Source organism: Ursus arctos, unplaced genomic scaffold, assembly GCF_023065955.2.
Source record: "Ursus arctos isolate Adak ecotype North America unplaced genomic scaffold, UrsArc2.0 scaffold_26, whole genome shotgun sequence".
Taxonomy (NCBI): Eukaryota; Metazoa; Chordata; class Mammalia; order Carnivora; family Ursidae; genus Ursus; species Ursus arctos.
In genome coordinates, this window is record NW_026622941.1 from 9,763,596 (window position 1) to 9,775,653 (window position 12,058).

Below are 12,058 nucleotides of genomic sequence, written 5' to 3' on the forward strand. Positions count from 1 at the left end.
CTCCCTTTCGGTATACTTTAGCTGGGAGCTGCCTCAGAAAGATTGAGGCAGTCTGAATAGACACAGCAAGACTGATCTCAGCTTTCCTGGACTACAGAGCAATTTCTAGGGCCTTTGGTATACCCACCTCGGCCGTCAGTATGCATTACTCCCTGGTGTGGCCCCTGGACCCCAGACCCCTTAATGTGTTTCTTGCTACTAGGGAAATTAGATGTTCCCTAACTCCCCTTAGGTTAACTTATCCCTAAGTAACAAAGTTACAGAGTGGGTCTTATCCTCTGCCTCTCCCTAAGAGTGCTGTGGATATGTACAGTCCCAGCAAAGGCAAATCTTCTCTGTCAGGACCTTTGCCGTGACACATACAGAATGTTTGTGCCAGGCCGTTGCTGTAGAAGAGTGAATGTTTGGGGATTGTGTCCTTCTGTTCTTTCTCTACTTGAAGGTTTTCTCCAATAAATTCTATGTTACATCTGCACATGTGTTGCTAGTGATCTGTGCCCCCTTGCATGGCACTAACCAAAACGGTTTTTTTTTTTTAAACTACTGTCTGTAGTTGGGAGATATGGAGAAATGACAAAAAGGAAGAGGTAAGAGGAAGAAAGACTTTCAGTCTTGCAACTGTGTCTATACTTATCTGAGGCCTCTGATAGGCTACAGCTCCTTTGTATACACACAGGATTGGGACAGTGAAAAGAGAAGTTAAAGCTTATACATTTAAGCTTTGGTTTATAAACAGAAGGCTAAACTCACAATTCCTGTTTAACATTCAACTCTGTTAGTTCACCTTCATCTTTTTTTTTTTTTTTAATAGTTTGTTGGACTTTCTTTTCATAGCCATCGATGTCTGAAGAAGTTATGTATGCAGACCTAAAATTTCAGGACTCCAGTAAAGGGGAAAATATCCATGAGTTTGACACAGTTGGGATAAAAGGTAAGATTTTAGCTTTGGATGTGTTGTAGGCTGAGTCTCATTTGACCTTTTGAAGTCTCTGTGCTCTCACATATAAAATGGAGATAACAAGGCCTGTTTCATTATGAGCTTGAAGCCATAATTTAGTGTATGCTGCTTGTGCCATTTTGGAAAAGGCCAACATATTTAATGATTATTTTGTGATAAAGATGAGAAATACACCAATAAAATGCTTTTTTTTTATTGGCCAGGATTTCACTAATCATTTTTTGTTTATTCATTTAATCCAGTAGGTATTTCTTTAATATTTGAAATTGACCATACTTTTCAGTTCTGGGTACCACAAATAAAAATGTGAGGATATCAAAAAGAATGACAACAGTAAGTAAGTTTGAGAATATTTTTCAGAAAGGGATATTAGAAGGAATTAAAGTTCTGTTACTTTTAAGCTGCTCAATTTGGCCAATTTGACCATTACCATCAAACAAATTAAATTTTATTCAGAGAAAGATACTAAGCAAATCTCCGTAGGCATATGTGACTAAATGGAAGAATATGAACTTAAAACTGATGGTGAAGAATTTTATTTTAATATTAAACTATAACTAGAGATAAAGAGTGAGATAATAATATTCGGACCTATAAATGGGAATTTTGTGAATGAATACGCTACTGTACTGTTAGACATATATTCATTCACTTACATAAAATCAGATTATATCACTTCTCTTTAGCTTGCTGTTAGGTCTATTCACTCTTTAAATGATTAGAAAATAATACCTCATGGAATATTATGGTTGAATGGGGATACAACTCTTTATCATAAATCTTTAATTAATCTAGTTTCCCTGGGTGTGAGATGTATTTTGAACTAAATTTACTCATCTTAAATATGGCATTTAAGAAGTGACTGCTTTGGTTGAACTGTTGAGGAGAACTTAATAGTTTGATACTTTATTTTAAAATGATTCTTGCAGTCATATGACGGGATTAATGTTTCTCATTATTTAGAAAAGGAAAAAATAATGTTTATTGGAGGCTACAAAACGCTTAGATACATACACACACCACAATTTCCATATGTTGAGCTAGATATAGGGAAGAAAGAATGAGAGAGAGAGGGAAAGGAAGAGAGGGCAAAAGGGTGGGAGGGACGAAGGGAGGAAGGAGAAAAGTAAAGAAAGAAAGAAAAAGAAAGAAATGAAGTACGTGTGTGTGTGTGTGTGTGTGTGTGTGTGCATGGGTAACAGAGACAGAAAGACAAATGAGAGAGACAGAACTTTAAAAAATGTCATTTAATATTCTACCAAGTCAAGCATATATTACCCCCGAATTTCTCCTATTTTTTTTTTTTTTTGGAGGTTAAGTTAAATGAAAAGACACGTAGAGGACTAAAGGAAGAAAAGAGGTAAAGAAATATTCGAAGATATAACATTCAAAACCACACTATACCTGAAAGTTTGTATTTTTAAAAAAGTTTTCCTCTAAAACTGTTTCCTTTCCCCAATCATCCTCATCTTGTTAAATACAAATATAAATACATATTTAATACAGTCACCAAGTATTTGCTCTATGCCAGCACTATTCTAATTCTATTACCAATATCAATTCACTTAATCTCCGATATTTTGTGGCTTTCTTTTTTAACCAATGCAGAAACTAAGACACAGAGAGGTTAAGGGACTTGGACAAGGTCACACATGATAAGCAGCAGATCCAGCATTCAAGCCCAGGCATACTAGCCCTAGGAATGCTGTGGCTTTTTTTGTTTGTTTGTTTGTCTTAATCGCTATGCTATACTTCCTACAAGTGTATATATTTATTATCCACCACCTTTATCAAATAAAAGATCTCTCATAAATATTTCAGAAACTTGTACTATAGATTCTAACTTCAAAATGTATTCTTAATCAATTCACAGGTCATCACATCCTAGTAAAGTAAAGTACTAGTCTCTCTCACATGGCCTACTACAATAGTTTTCTTGCTATTCTCCCTGCTTCCAACACTGCAGCCCTACAATTAATTCATTGTCCATATGCAGTAATAGTGATCTTTCCAAAAAACAACAGTAACAGCTCAATTATTTTCCTGTCTTCATTAAACCCTTCCAGTGGTTTTCCAAAAGAACTCCAATCCTCTTGCTCTGGCTTAATAAAGTCTGTAGATAATCTGTCTCCTGCCTTCTTTTTGACCTCCTCAAACATCATTCCTCACTTTGGCCACAATTCTTCAGCCACTGAATGTTTTTCTGTTTTTCAAACAGGTAAAGATCTTTCCCAGATTAGGTCCTTTGAACTAGATACTCTTGCTGCTGTTCTTCCCACGGATTTTGCAGGCTCATTTGCATTGGCCATAAGATCAGAACTACAGGCTCTCCATAATATAACTGTTTCAAATCTGTGCATACCACAGTACAATTTAAGATCCCTGTCATTTATCTATCATCTATCCATTTATTTTTCTCTCACAATTAAATGCATTTTTTTATGAGAGCAAGAACTTCTATATCTCGCTCACTTGTGTATTGTGAGCACCCAAAATAATGTCTAATGTATAGAAGGTATTGAAAAGATAACTTTTGTCTAACTGAATACATAAATAAATGAGAACATAATTCTTAGGAAGATAGCACTTGAAGTCATACTTCTAACCTTCGGTAAGATCTTGATTATACAGTTCTTTCACTATTAACTATTGTTCAAAGTCTAAAAAGTTGTTTTACATTTTGCTTTCAATTCTCTCTATATTTTACAATATTCTTATATCACCAACTAAGAGATGTAAGACACAGATCAGAAGTATGATGTTATCATGTTATTCCTGAATTATATTTTTTGAAATATCTAGTATCCATATATACAGATGATGATAATTTAAATCAGGTACTGATTTAATAATAATTAATTTATAATATAAAGTTTATAATTCCTGGGTTTTTTAAAATAGGAAAGTGGGACTTTAGTGTTTAGCAAAACAGAAATGCCAAACAGAAGTTTGTTGCTAAAAATATGAAGAAATCCTGATGAGGAAATGATGTTGATCTGGTCTAAGGTCTGGCTGGTGGGAGGACACATGGAGACATTACAAGAGACACCGTATCATTTATGTTCCACAGCCAAACTCTCAGGATCTGTGGGGAAGGACATGAGTAACTGAAATTATTTTCTTTGACACTCACAGTTGTCCATTCAAGGAAGGAATACTCTGATTGACCTCTCTATTAGCTGCCAGCTACCCATTTCCCCAGTTTGTACAGAAAGGATATATCGTATCCAGATTGATTGGTTTTCTCAGTTCTCCTTTTCAAAACCCATTTTTGCCTCTTTGTTTCTTTTTTTAAATTATAATAATATTTTTTATTATATTATGTTAGTCACCATACAATACATCCCCGGTTTTTGATGTAAAGTTCGATGATTCATTAGTTGCGTATAACACCCAGTGCACCATGCAATACGTGCCCTCCTTACTACCCATCACCAGCCTATCCCATTCCCCCACCCCTCTCCCCACTGAAGCCCTCAGTTTGTTTCTTGACTCAGTCTCCAGTTAACAACATTTCCTGTGAGAATGAGTTTGCATGTAAAACAAGTAACAAAATGTTTTTTACTTATTCTTTAAAAAAAGGTATTTTAAAATGTCCTTGAATTTTCTAGCAAAACACATTTCTTTACCAGATACATGTTAGGAAAGAAATAAAGGCAAAATGAATGAATGGATGATTCAAATTAAGACGTATACCATTTTCAGGCCTGCCTGCTAATTTTGCTTTCCACAGCACCACCTGCTCCTTCCCGCGGATGGCGTCAGAGAGCCTTGGCCCTGACTTTTCTATGCCTTCTGCTGCTGATTGGACTAGGAGTCTTAGGAATCATATGTATGTATTACCCATGTTTTGATTGAAAGGGAAAACACCTAGAATTACATGAGTTTTAGAAGAAAGTTTATTCTTGGATTGAAGCTTTGGAATGATTATAGGTGATATAACCCAAAAGGTATTAATAACTAGATATTTAAACATGGTAATCTGTTTTCCTCACTCCTTCCCTAGACCTTTAATGTTTGTAATACTAGTTCAGCAGGAAGGAGATAATGGTTGGGTTGAGGGATTAAAATTTTTTATCATTTCTTTTTTTTATCTGGAGTTTACACAACTTTGAAGATAGAAATGGGAAAATTGAATAAACTACAAAATTTCAAAGAAGAACTTCAGAGAAATGTTTCTCTACAACTGATACATAACATGAATAGTTCCAAGATGATCAGGGACCTGTCAATCACACTGCAAGAAATAGCCACCAAATTATGTCATGAGCTCTATAAAAGAGAACCAGGTAACCCTATATTCCTCTCTAAGCTATTTATTAGAAAATGAATAAAACTGAGGAGTCACTTGAAAATTATTCAATAGCTAGCAGCCTTTTCCTAGGATGCCATTATTTGGAGAAAGGAATTAAATGTGGTTGACAGAGGACTCACTGATATTTCTGTGCAGTTAGAAGTTTCTCTAATCTGACATTTACTACTGTTATTTTGGAAACTGAGGTCAACAGAAGATAAGGAGGAGAGGATAGGTCACCACTCTACACCCTTTTTAAAGGATAAAAAGAGAAGATAGGTCACCTCTTTCTAGGTGACCTTGTTCCTACATTTCAGTCAATGTTTGATTAGAGTCAATAGAAAAGAAATAGTTAGGCCTTGCCTTTGGAATTAGGAGGAATTGTTTTTTTTTAATATCTCTAGCAATTTCTATAGCTATTATAACTAAAACGTTTTTTGTACTCTTAAGAACTCTCCCAAATATTCAATGTCAGGCAGCCAGAAATGCCATAGTCAGAGAAGGCAACTGATATAGGTTTGGAGGGTTGATTCTTACCACACAATGTTTTTGTGATTAGCCTTTATTGCCATGTAGTCATATAAAAAATGAAAAAGAGAGAGAAATAAGTCAGTTAATCATTATTCAGGACTCCTGAGGTAAGAAAACACACTGGAATACACTGGACATTTAATTCAAAGTGTGTTGTTCAGATTATGTTTTGGACATATTGTGGTGGTATATAGGGACCTGGAACACAGGATGCATTTTCTTCACCTTTCATGTAAAAAAAAGAAAGACAAGTAAATTTAGTTAGCTTAATATAGAGGACAATGGGAATAATAAGAATAATGAACATTATCAACACAAACCAAATGAAACTACATTCTTCTTCCAGAGCACAAATGTAAACCTTGTCCAGAGACATGGATGTGGCATGAGGACAACTGTTACATACTAATTGACAATTATGAAACATGGCAAGAGAGTGTCATGTTCTGTTCTGCTCAAAATGCCAGTCTGCTGACGATTAAGAACAAAAGCGTATTGGTAAGGTCCCATGGATCTCTGCCTGTGAGGAAGGAAGTCACTTTTCCCATCATAATAGAGAGGAGTGAGGCATGGTGGGGAAGATTTGTACTAATCCAGGCATGAGCTTATTTTAGTTAGGGTATGAGGTGACTGAGACTTAGTACATTTATTGTATGGCACGATAGCCAAAGTGTCATCCAAAACCTTAGCTTAGGTCCTTAATGTCCCTGGACTCTCAGAGGCTGGGCAGATGGGTAGACATGGGGTACCCAGAATCTTTAGAGCTGTGAGCATTTCCAAACTGGAACTTTAGGATCAACACTTAGAACACTATTTCTGAGAATTCATCTAAAAGCAGATCTGGAAATAACACCTAAGGGTTACCAATTCCGTAAAATCTATATAGGAGAAGTTTCTTTGTTTCTACCATTTTGTCTTTTTTTTAACTAAGAGAAAAAGCCAACATATACTAGAATAAAAAGAGAGGTTGGATAAAATATGTTAAAAAGTTAGAATTAAAATGGGATATCAGAGGCAAGTGCCAAGCAGATATATTATACTGACTCCTTGGGTCCCAGGAAAATGAGTTCTTTGAAAGATTTATTTATGTGTATATATGTATTTTATTTATTTTCTTTTTTCTAATATTTAAGTAGCATCTCCATATTTTACTTATTTATTGCTCTTCATTTCTGGTCTCTCAGGCCACTATATAACTTGTGTATATAGTAACTAACCACCTCCTTTGCTCCTGGACTGACTACTGCTGGATCCTTGAATCTTGAAGTTGGTGACCTTCATTGGCCCTAAGTTAAAGTAACGCATGGATGAGTAGATACTTTTCCTTGTGAAACAGTAACTGATAAATAACTGTTGGAGGAAATCTTACAGTAAGGAGCACTTTGTTTTGATTTTTTTTTCTAATGGCATCAAAAAGTAGTAGTGTAATGTCAAAAATGTTACCTTAAAGCAGCAATTCGTAAGAAATTATGTTGTGAAGTAATGTACAGAAATGGGAGACAGTTATTATTTTGGGGGGGAGACAATTATTTTTTTAAACATCTCTATTTCTTGTAGGAATTTATAAAATCCAAGAGGTTACGTAAATACTGGCTGGGATTACTTACCAGAAAATATCAAAAAAATTACCAGAGACTGGATGAGACAATTTTCTCCTCCGACTGGTAAGTCTTTATTCTTATTGAATTTTTCTGGTTGGTTTGAGTAAAGATGTTTTCCCCAGGAGCAGTATTGATTACACTTAAAACCAGCTTCAACTGAAATTGCTCCCTTAAGTAACTCTTTTCCGTCAGGCTTCTTTAATGTCTAATAATGCAAAAAATTGCCACAAATGTCTTCTCATTATCTTGACAAGTCACTAATGAATTTCTTTCTAGTAGCCAAATAAGGGCGATTTCTGTGAGACTTTTCTCTCAGAAAATTATAGAAGCCAACAAAACTCACTGGGTTCTAACAGTGTGCTTAAAACTTTAAGTTCTGGGATTTAAAGATGAATGAAAGATTGATTCTTCTCTTTGTTACTTATTGATTGTATGTGCAGACTAGTTAAACAATTCTACATATAAAAGGAATATAATGTGATAAATCCTTCAGTAAGAATACATGAAATAACCAAAGAGAAAGTTTAGCTGTGAAATTGTGTTGTAACTGATATTTGAAATGGCCATTTTGAATAAAAAATTTAGAGATAGACTAGAACATCTTTCAGTAAAGAGAATAATTGAGCAAGGGCATGGTACATTGCATATATGGTACACATAAAACAATTTGTTGTGTAATATATTAAGAAATATGGTTATAAGTATACCATGACAAATAGATTCATATGTTATATATGTGCCATCTGACATAGGGGGAGAGTAGACAGGCAAGAAAGACATAAACATAATGCCAAAATTCCTTTTGTATTTTATAATCCCTTACATTTGGGAAGCAGACAGGATTAGACTAAAGAAAGAAACCAGAGGCTCAACCTGCCCACAAATTTACACATATTTGTTGGTTGAGGACGCACAAGCAAGAGTGAATGCAGGACAGGTGTATGGGGGTTCAGCCACACTAAATCTAAACCCTGAGATTCCTGCACACTCCCCACTGTGGGCAAGAAGCAAATAAAAATTTTGATTGTTTTGTTTTGTTTGCATTTTTCTTCAAACAGAAAGAGTAGATGTAAGAATATGGGTCCAAAAGACAAGGCAGCTTTGTCTTTGGCAGTTTACACGGATGGGACAGAATAGGGGATAATATGTATACAAATGGAGGACAAAAGGAGGTGTATTTTAAGGATCTCATTTGAAGTGAAGGGACTAGAGGTCAGGGTAGTGTATGCATCATGGAGAGTACAGTTGGAATCTTGTTTTGAAAAAGTAGAATTTCTGGGGCACCGGGTGGCTCAGTTGGTTAAGTGTCTGCCTTCGGTTCAGGTCCTGATCCCAGGGTCCTGGGATTGAGCCTTGTATCAGGCTCCCTGCTCAGTGGGGAGCCTGCTTCTCTCTCTCCCCCTCCCCTTGTGCTCTCTAGCTCTCTGTCAAATAAATAAATAAAATCTTTAAAAAAGAAAGAAAGAAAGAAAAAGTAGAATTTCCATGCTTTTATTTGTAATTATTGCTAATGGGAAGGTAATCTATGGTGGGATAGAAAACACAGTATATATTTCAAATTATTAAGAAATGATACCAAAATAAAAAGTATACAATATTATATATAATATATATATATAATACATTATATATGTGTATAATACATAATTATATATGTATTTCCTTTTGTTTTTTATTCTTAATGTTATTTTGGGATTTGTTTCTTGAAAAGTGCTGTGATCAATGACATCTGTATTATGTCACTTCAAATAGGAAATTTAACTTTTGAAAATTTAATTGATAAACTTATTTATTTATTAATGATCATTATTTATTGACCAAAATATTTAATACTACATTTTTCCCAAAAGATAATATATATTTTTTAAAGATTTTATTTATTTATTCGACAGAGATAGAGACAGCCAGCGAGAGAGGGAACACAAGCAGGGGGAGTGGGAGAGGAAGAAGCAGGCTCATAGCAGAAGAGCCTGATGTGGGGCTCGATCCCAGATCGCCGGGATCACGCCCTGAGCCGAAGGCAGACGCTTAACCGCTGTGCCACCCAGGCGCCCCGCAAAAGATAATATTTTTAACTTATAAGTTTGTCTTTGATGCCTAGTCCCTGCTCAGTAATCTTGTTTTAGGAGCTGGTAATCATTCAGGACTTCAGAATAAAATGTCTGAAAAATGGCTAGAGGGAAATGTTACTTGGAGATGATGTTGAACTGAAGGTATCATACATTAGGTTAATTCCTGGCTTGGGTGATTATGAAAAAATACTTGAAGAGATGGTGTCCAAGATTTACTACAGGGACCAGACTAGAGAATGTAATAGAATTGTATTATTCTAAATCATATTAAGTATTGGGGAAGGGAGGTGATACATCTGGAAGTAAAGGACAGCAAATAGGATGTAAGAAACAGTGGAAAAGGCAGTCTGAAGTAAGGCAGTGTTTGATACTGCGTATTTGTCGATAAATATAAGTAACTTGGACACTCTTGATACCCCAAATAATAATTAAAATTTATTTTAGACAATGCAGACCCAGGAGCAATGATATATTGGAAAACTATTTTTTTTCCTGGGGATGTGTTTTAAATGTTTGACTTGCTAAGTGTAATTCTTTATTTTCTCTTTCAGGCTTCTAAGAAACACAAATGATGTAAATGATAGGATGCATTGTGGCTACGTAGACTCAATGTATGTTTACTATACAGACTGTACTTCCACAATGAATTTTATGTGCGAGAAGCTGGCTAATCCAGTGAAGATTGAAAGCACACTAATGAATGAAATACCAGATGGAAAATACAGTTAGTGCAAGTATTTCTCTATTATCCTGCTATTAAGAAAACTTTAGGGAGCATACATCTTGTGGACCACACAAAGGGAATAAAGATGCTATGAGACTAAATCTTTGTCTCCTAACAATGTACATTTTTAAACTTTCTTCTTTCTTTCTTCTCATTTGTTGAGTGAAAGGAACCCAAAGGCATACCTTATCATCCAGATACAGTCCAGATACTGTTGAGCATAAATACAGTGCGTTGGGTGAACATACAGAAAACTGAATCTAACTTTTCCTGCTTTTCCAGGAATAAACAAGGAAAATACTAACCTTAGAGAACACCAGGGAAAATGAAATCTAGGAATATGTAGAAGGGATAATACATCACAACCAACTGGGATTTATTCTAGTAATACAAATTGTTTTACATTTTAGAAAAAAAATAAGAGAGAGAAAAATCTATTATTATTTTAATAGATGTAGAAAAGCATTTGATAAAATTTAACAGCTAATCTCTAAGAATACTAGAAGCAGAAGTTTTCCCTAATCTGATAAACATTGATTGATATTAAATAAGAGAAAACAAACAAAAAACTAACAACAACAACAAACTCTAAACCTAACATCATGCTTTTGGTAAAAAAATGAATATTTATTCTTTTGAGCTCGGAACAAGATCAGATGGTCTTTATCAATTATTTTATTCGGTAGCCTCTACTGTCTATTAGAGGTCCTAGAAGTAAAATAAGGCAAGATAAATAAATTTAAAAATATAAAAAATGAGAAAGGAAGAAATAAGACATTTTTATTTGTAGCTGATGTAATTGTGTGTGTATATATATATTCTCTATATAAATAATATAAATTATTAGAATAAAGTTATTGAATAAAGGTTATTGAATAAAGTCTCAAAATATCTTAATGTTAAACATCAATTATATTTCTGAAGGTTAGCAGTAAACAAAAATTTAAAAAGCAATACCATTTATAAGAGCATCCAAAAATAAAATAGTAATAAATGTAATAAAATTCAAAAAACCTTTCTGCCCAATCTTGCTTCCTTCTGCTCCCTTGCACAGGTGGTAACACCAAGAATGCTCCCTAATAAGCCCCCAGCACACTAATCTTGATTCCAGAATCTGCTTCCTGGGAAACCAAGGCTGCAAGTGTTGCTGACAAAATAGAAAACCTTAATTAATAAGTGGAGAGTTAACCATATACTTGAATTAGAATACTCTATATTCTTGGGAAATAAGGTCTCCCAAAATCTACCTACAGAGTGAATACAATCCCTAAATACATCAGATAGATTTTTTTTTTGAAAAATGACATGCTAATTCTAAAATTAACATAGAAATGCATAGGATTTAGAATAGCCAAGACAACACTGGAAAGAAGAATGTTTGGGGAAATTACAGCACTGAATATCAAGATTTACTTTAAAGCTGTAATCATAAAAACACTTTGATTTCGTACCAGAATAGCTATACATCCATAGGACCAGATGCAGTCCAAAAAAGAAAAAAAAATAGACGCATACAATTGCCTTTTTTATGTATTAAAAAAAATTGTCACTGCCATTAGAGGTAGAAAGTGATTGTCTTTTCAATAAATGGAGCTGAATCGATTGGATATCCGCATGGAAATAAGTGAAACTTCATATCTACCCTATATCATACATAAATATTAATTTAAAATGGATCATAGAACTAAATATGAGAATTCAAAATATAGAGCTTCTAGTTAGGGGCACCTGGGCGGCTCAGTCAGTTAAGCATCCAACTTGTGGTTTCGGCTTAGGTCATGCTCTTAGGGCTGTGGGATCCCACCCCATAAGGAGCCCCATGTAGGGCCACCTGTAACTCCTCTGGGGCTCTGAGCCCAGCAGGGAGTCTACTTGGGA

At 34.7% G+C, this 12,058-nt stretch overlaps 1 protein-coding gene across 2 annotated transcripts; it reads left to right on the top strand.

Annotated features, from left to right (window-relative positions):
• Window positions 1-728: 728 nt before the first annotated feature.
• On the top strand, window positions 729-10,281 carry CLEC12A (C-type lectin domain family 12 member A). 2 transcript variants are annotated; one of them, XM_026502472.4, is made up of 6 exons: window positions 729-931; window positions 4,692-4,790; window positions 5,059-5,247; window positions 6,130-6,281; window positions 7,341-7,447; window positions 10,008-10,281. In XM_026502472.4, the coding sequence occupies exons 1-6, from the start codon at window positions 841-843 to the stop codon at window positions 10,183-10,185; spliced, it is 816 nt and encodes a 271-aa protein (XP_026358257.1). In that variant the 5' UTR covers window positions 729-840; the 3' UTR covers window positions 10,186-10,281. The 2 variants fall into 2 exon arrangements, with proteins under 2 accessions (XP_026358257.1, XP_048072448.1); XM_048216491.2 differs by lacking the exon at window positions 4,692-4,790 and having other exon boundaries at window positions 817-931.
• The last annotated feature ends 1,777 nt before the right edge of the window (window positions 10,282-12,058 follow it).

Coding starts and splice junctions, on each gene's coding strand:
- CLEC12A (XM_026502472.4), top strand. CDS start 841: ATGTCTGAAGAAGTTATGTATGCAGACCTAAAATTTCAGGACTCCAGT. Junction 932..4,691: donor TGACACAGTTGGGATAAAAG/GTAAGATTTTAG, acceptor TGCTTTCCACAG/CACCACCTGCTCCTTCCCGC. Junction 5,248..6,129: donor GCTCTATAAAAGAGAACCAG/GTAACCCTATAT, acceptor TTCTTCTTCCAG/AGCACAAATGTAAACCTTGT.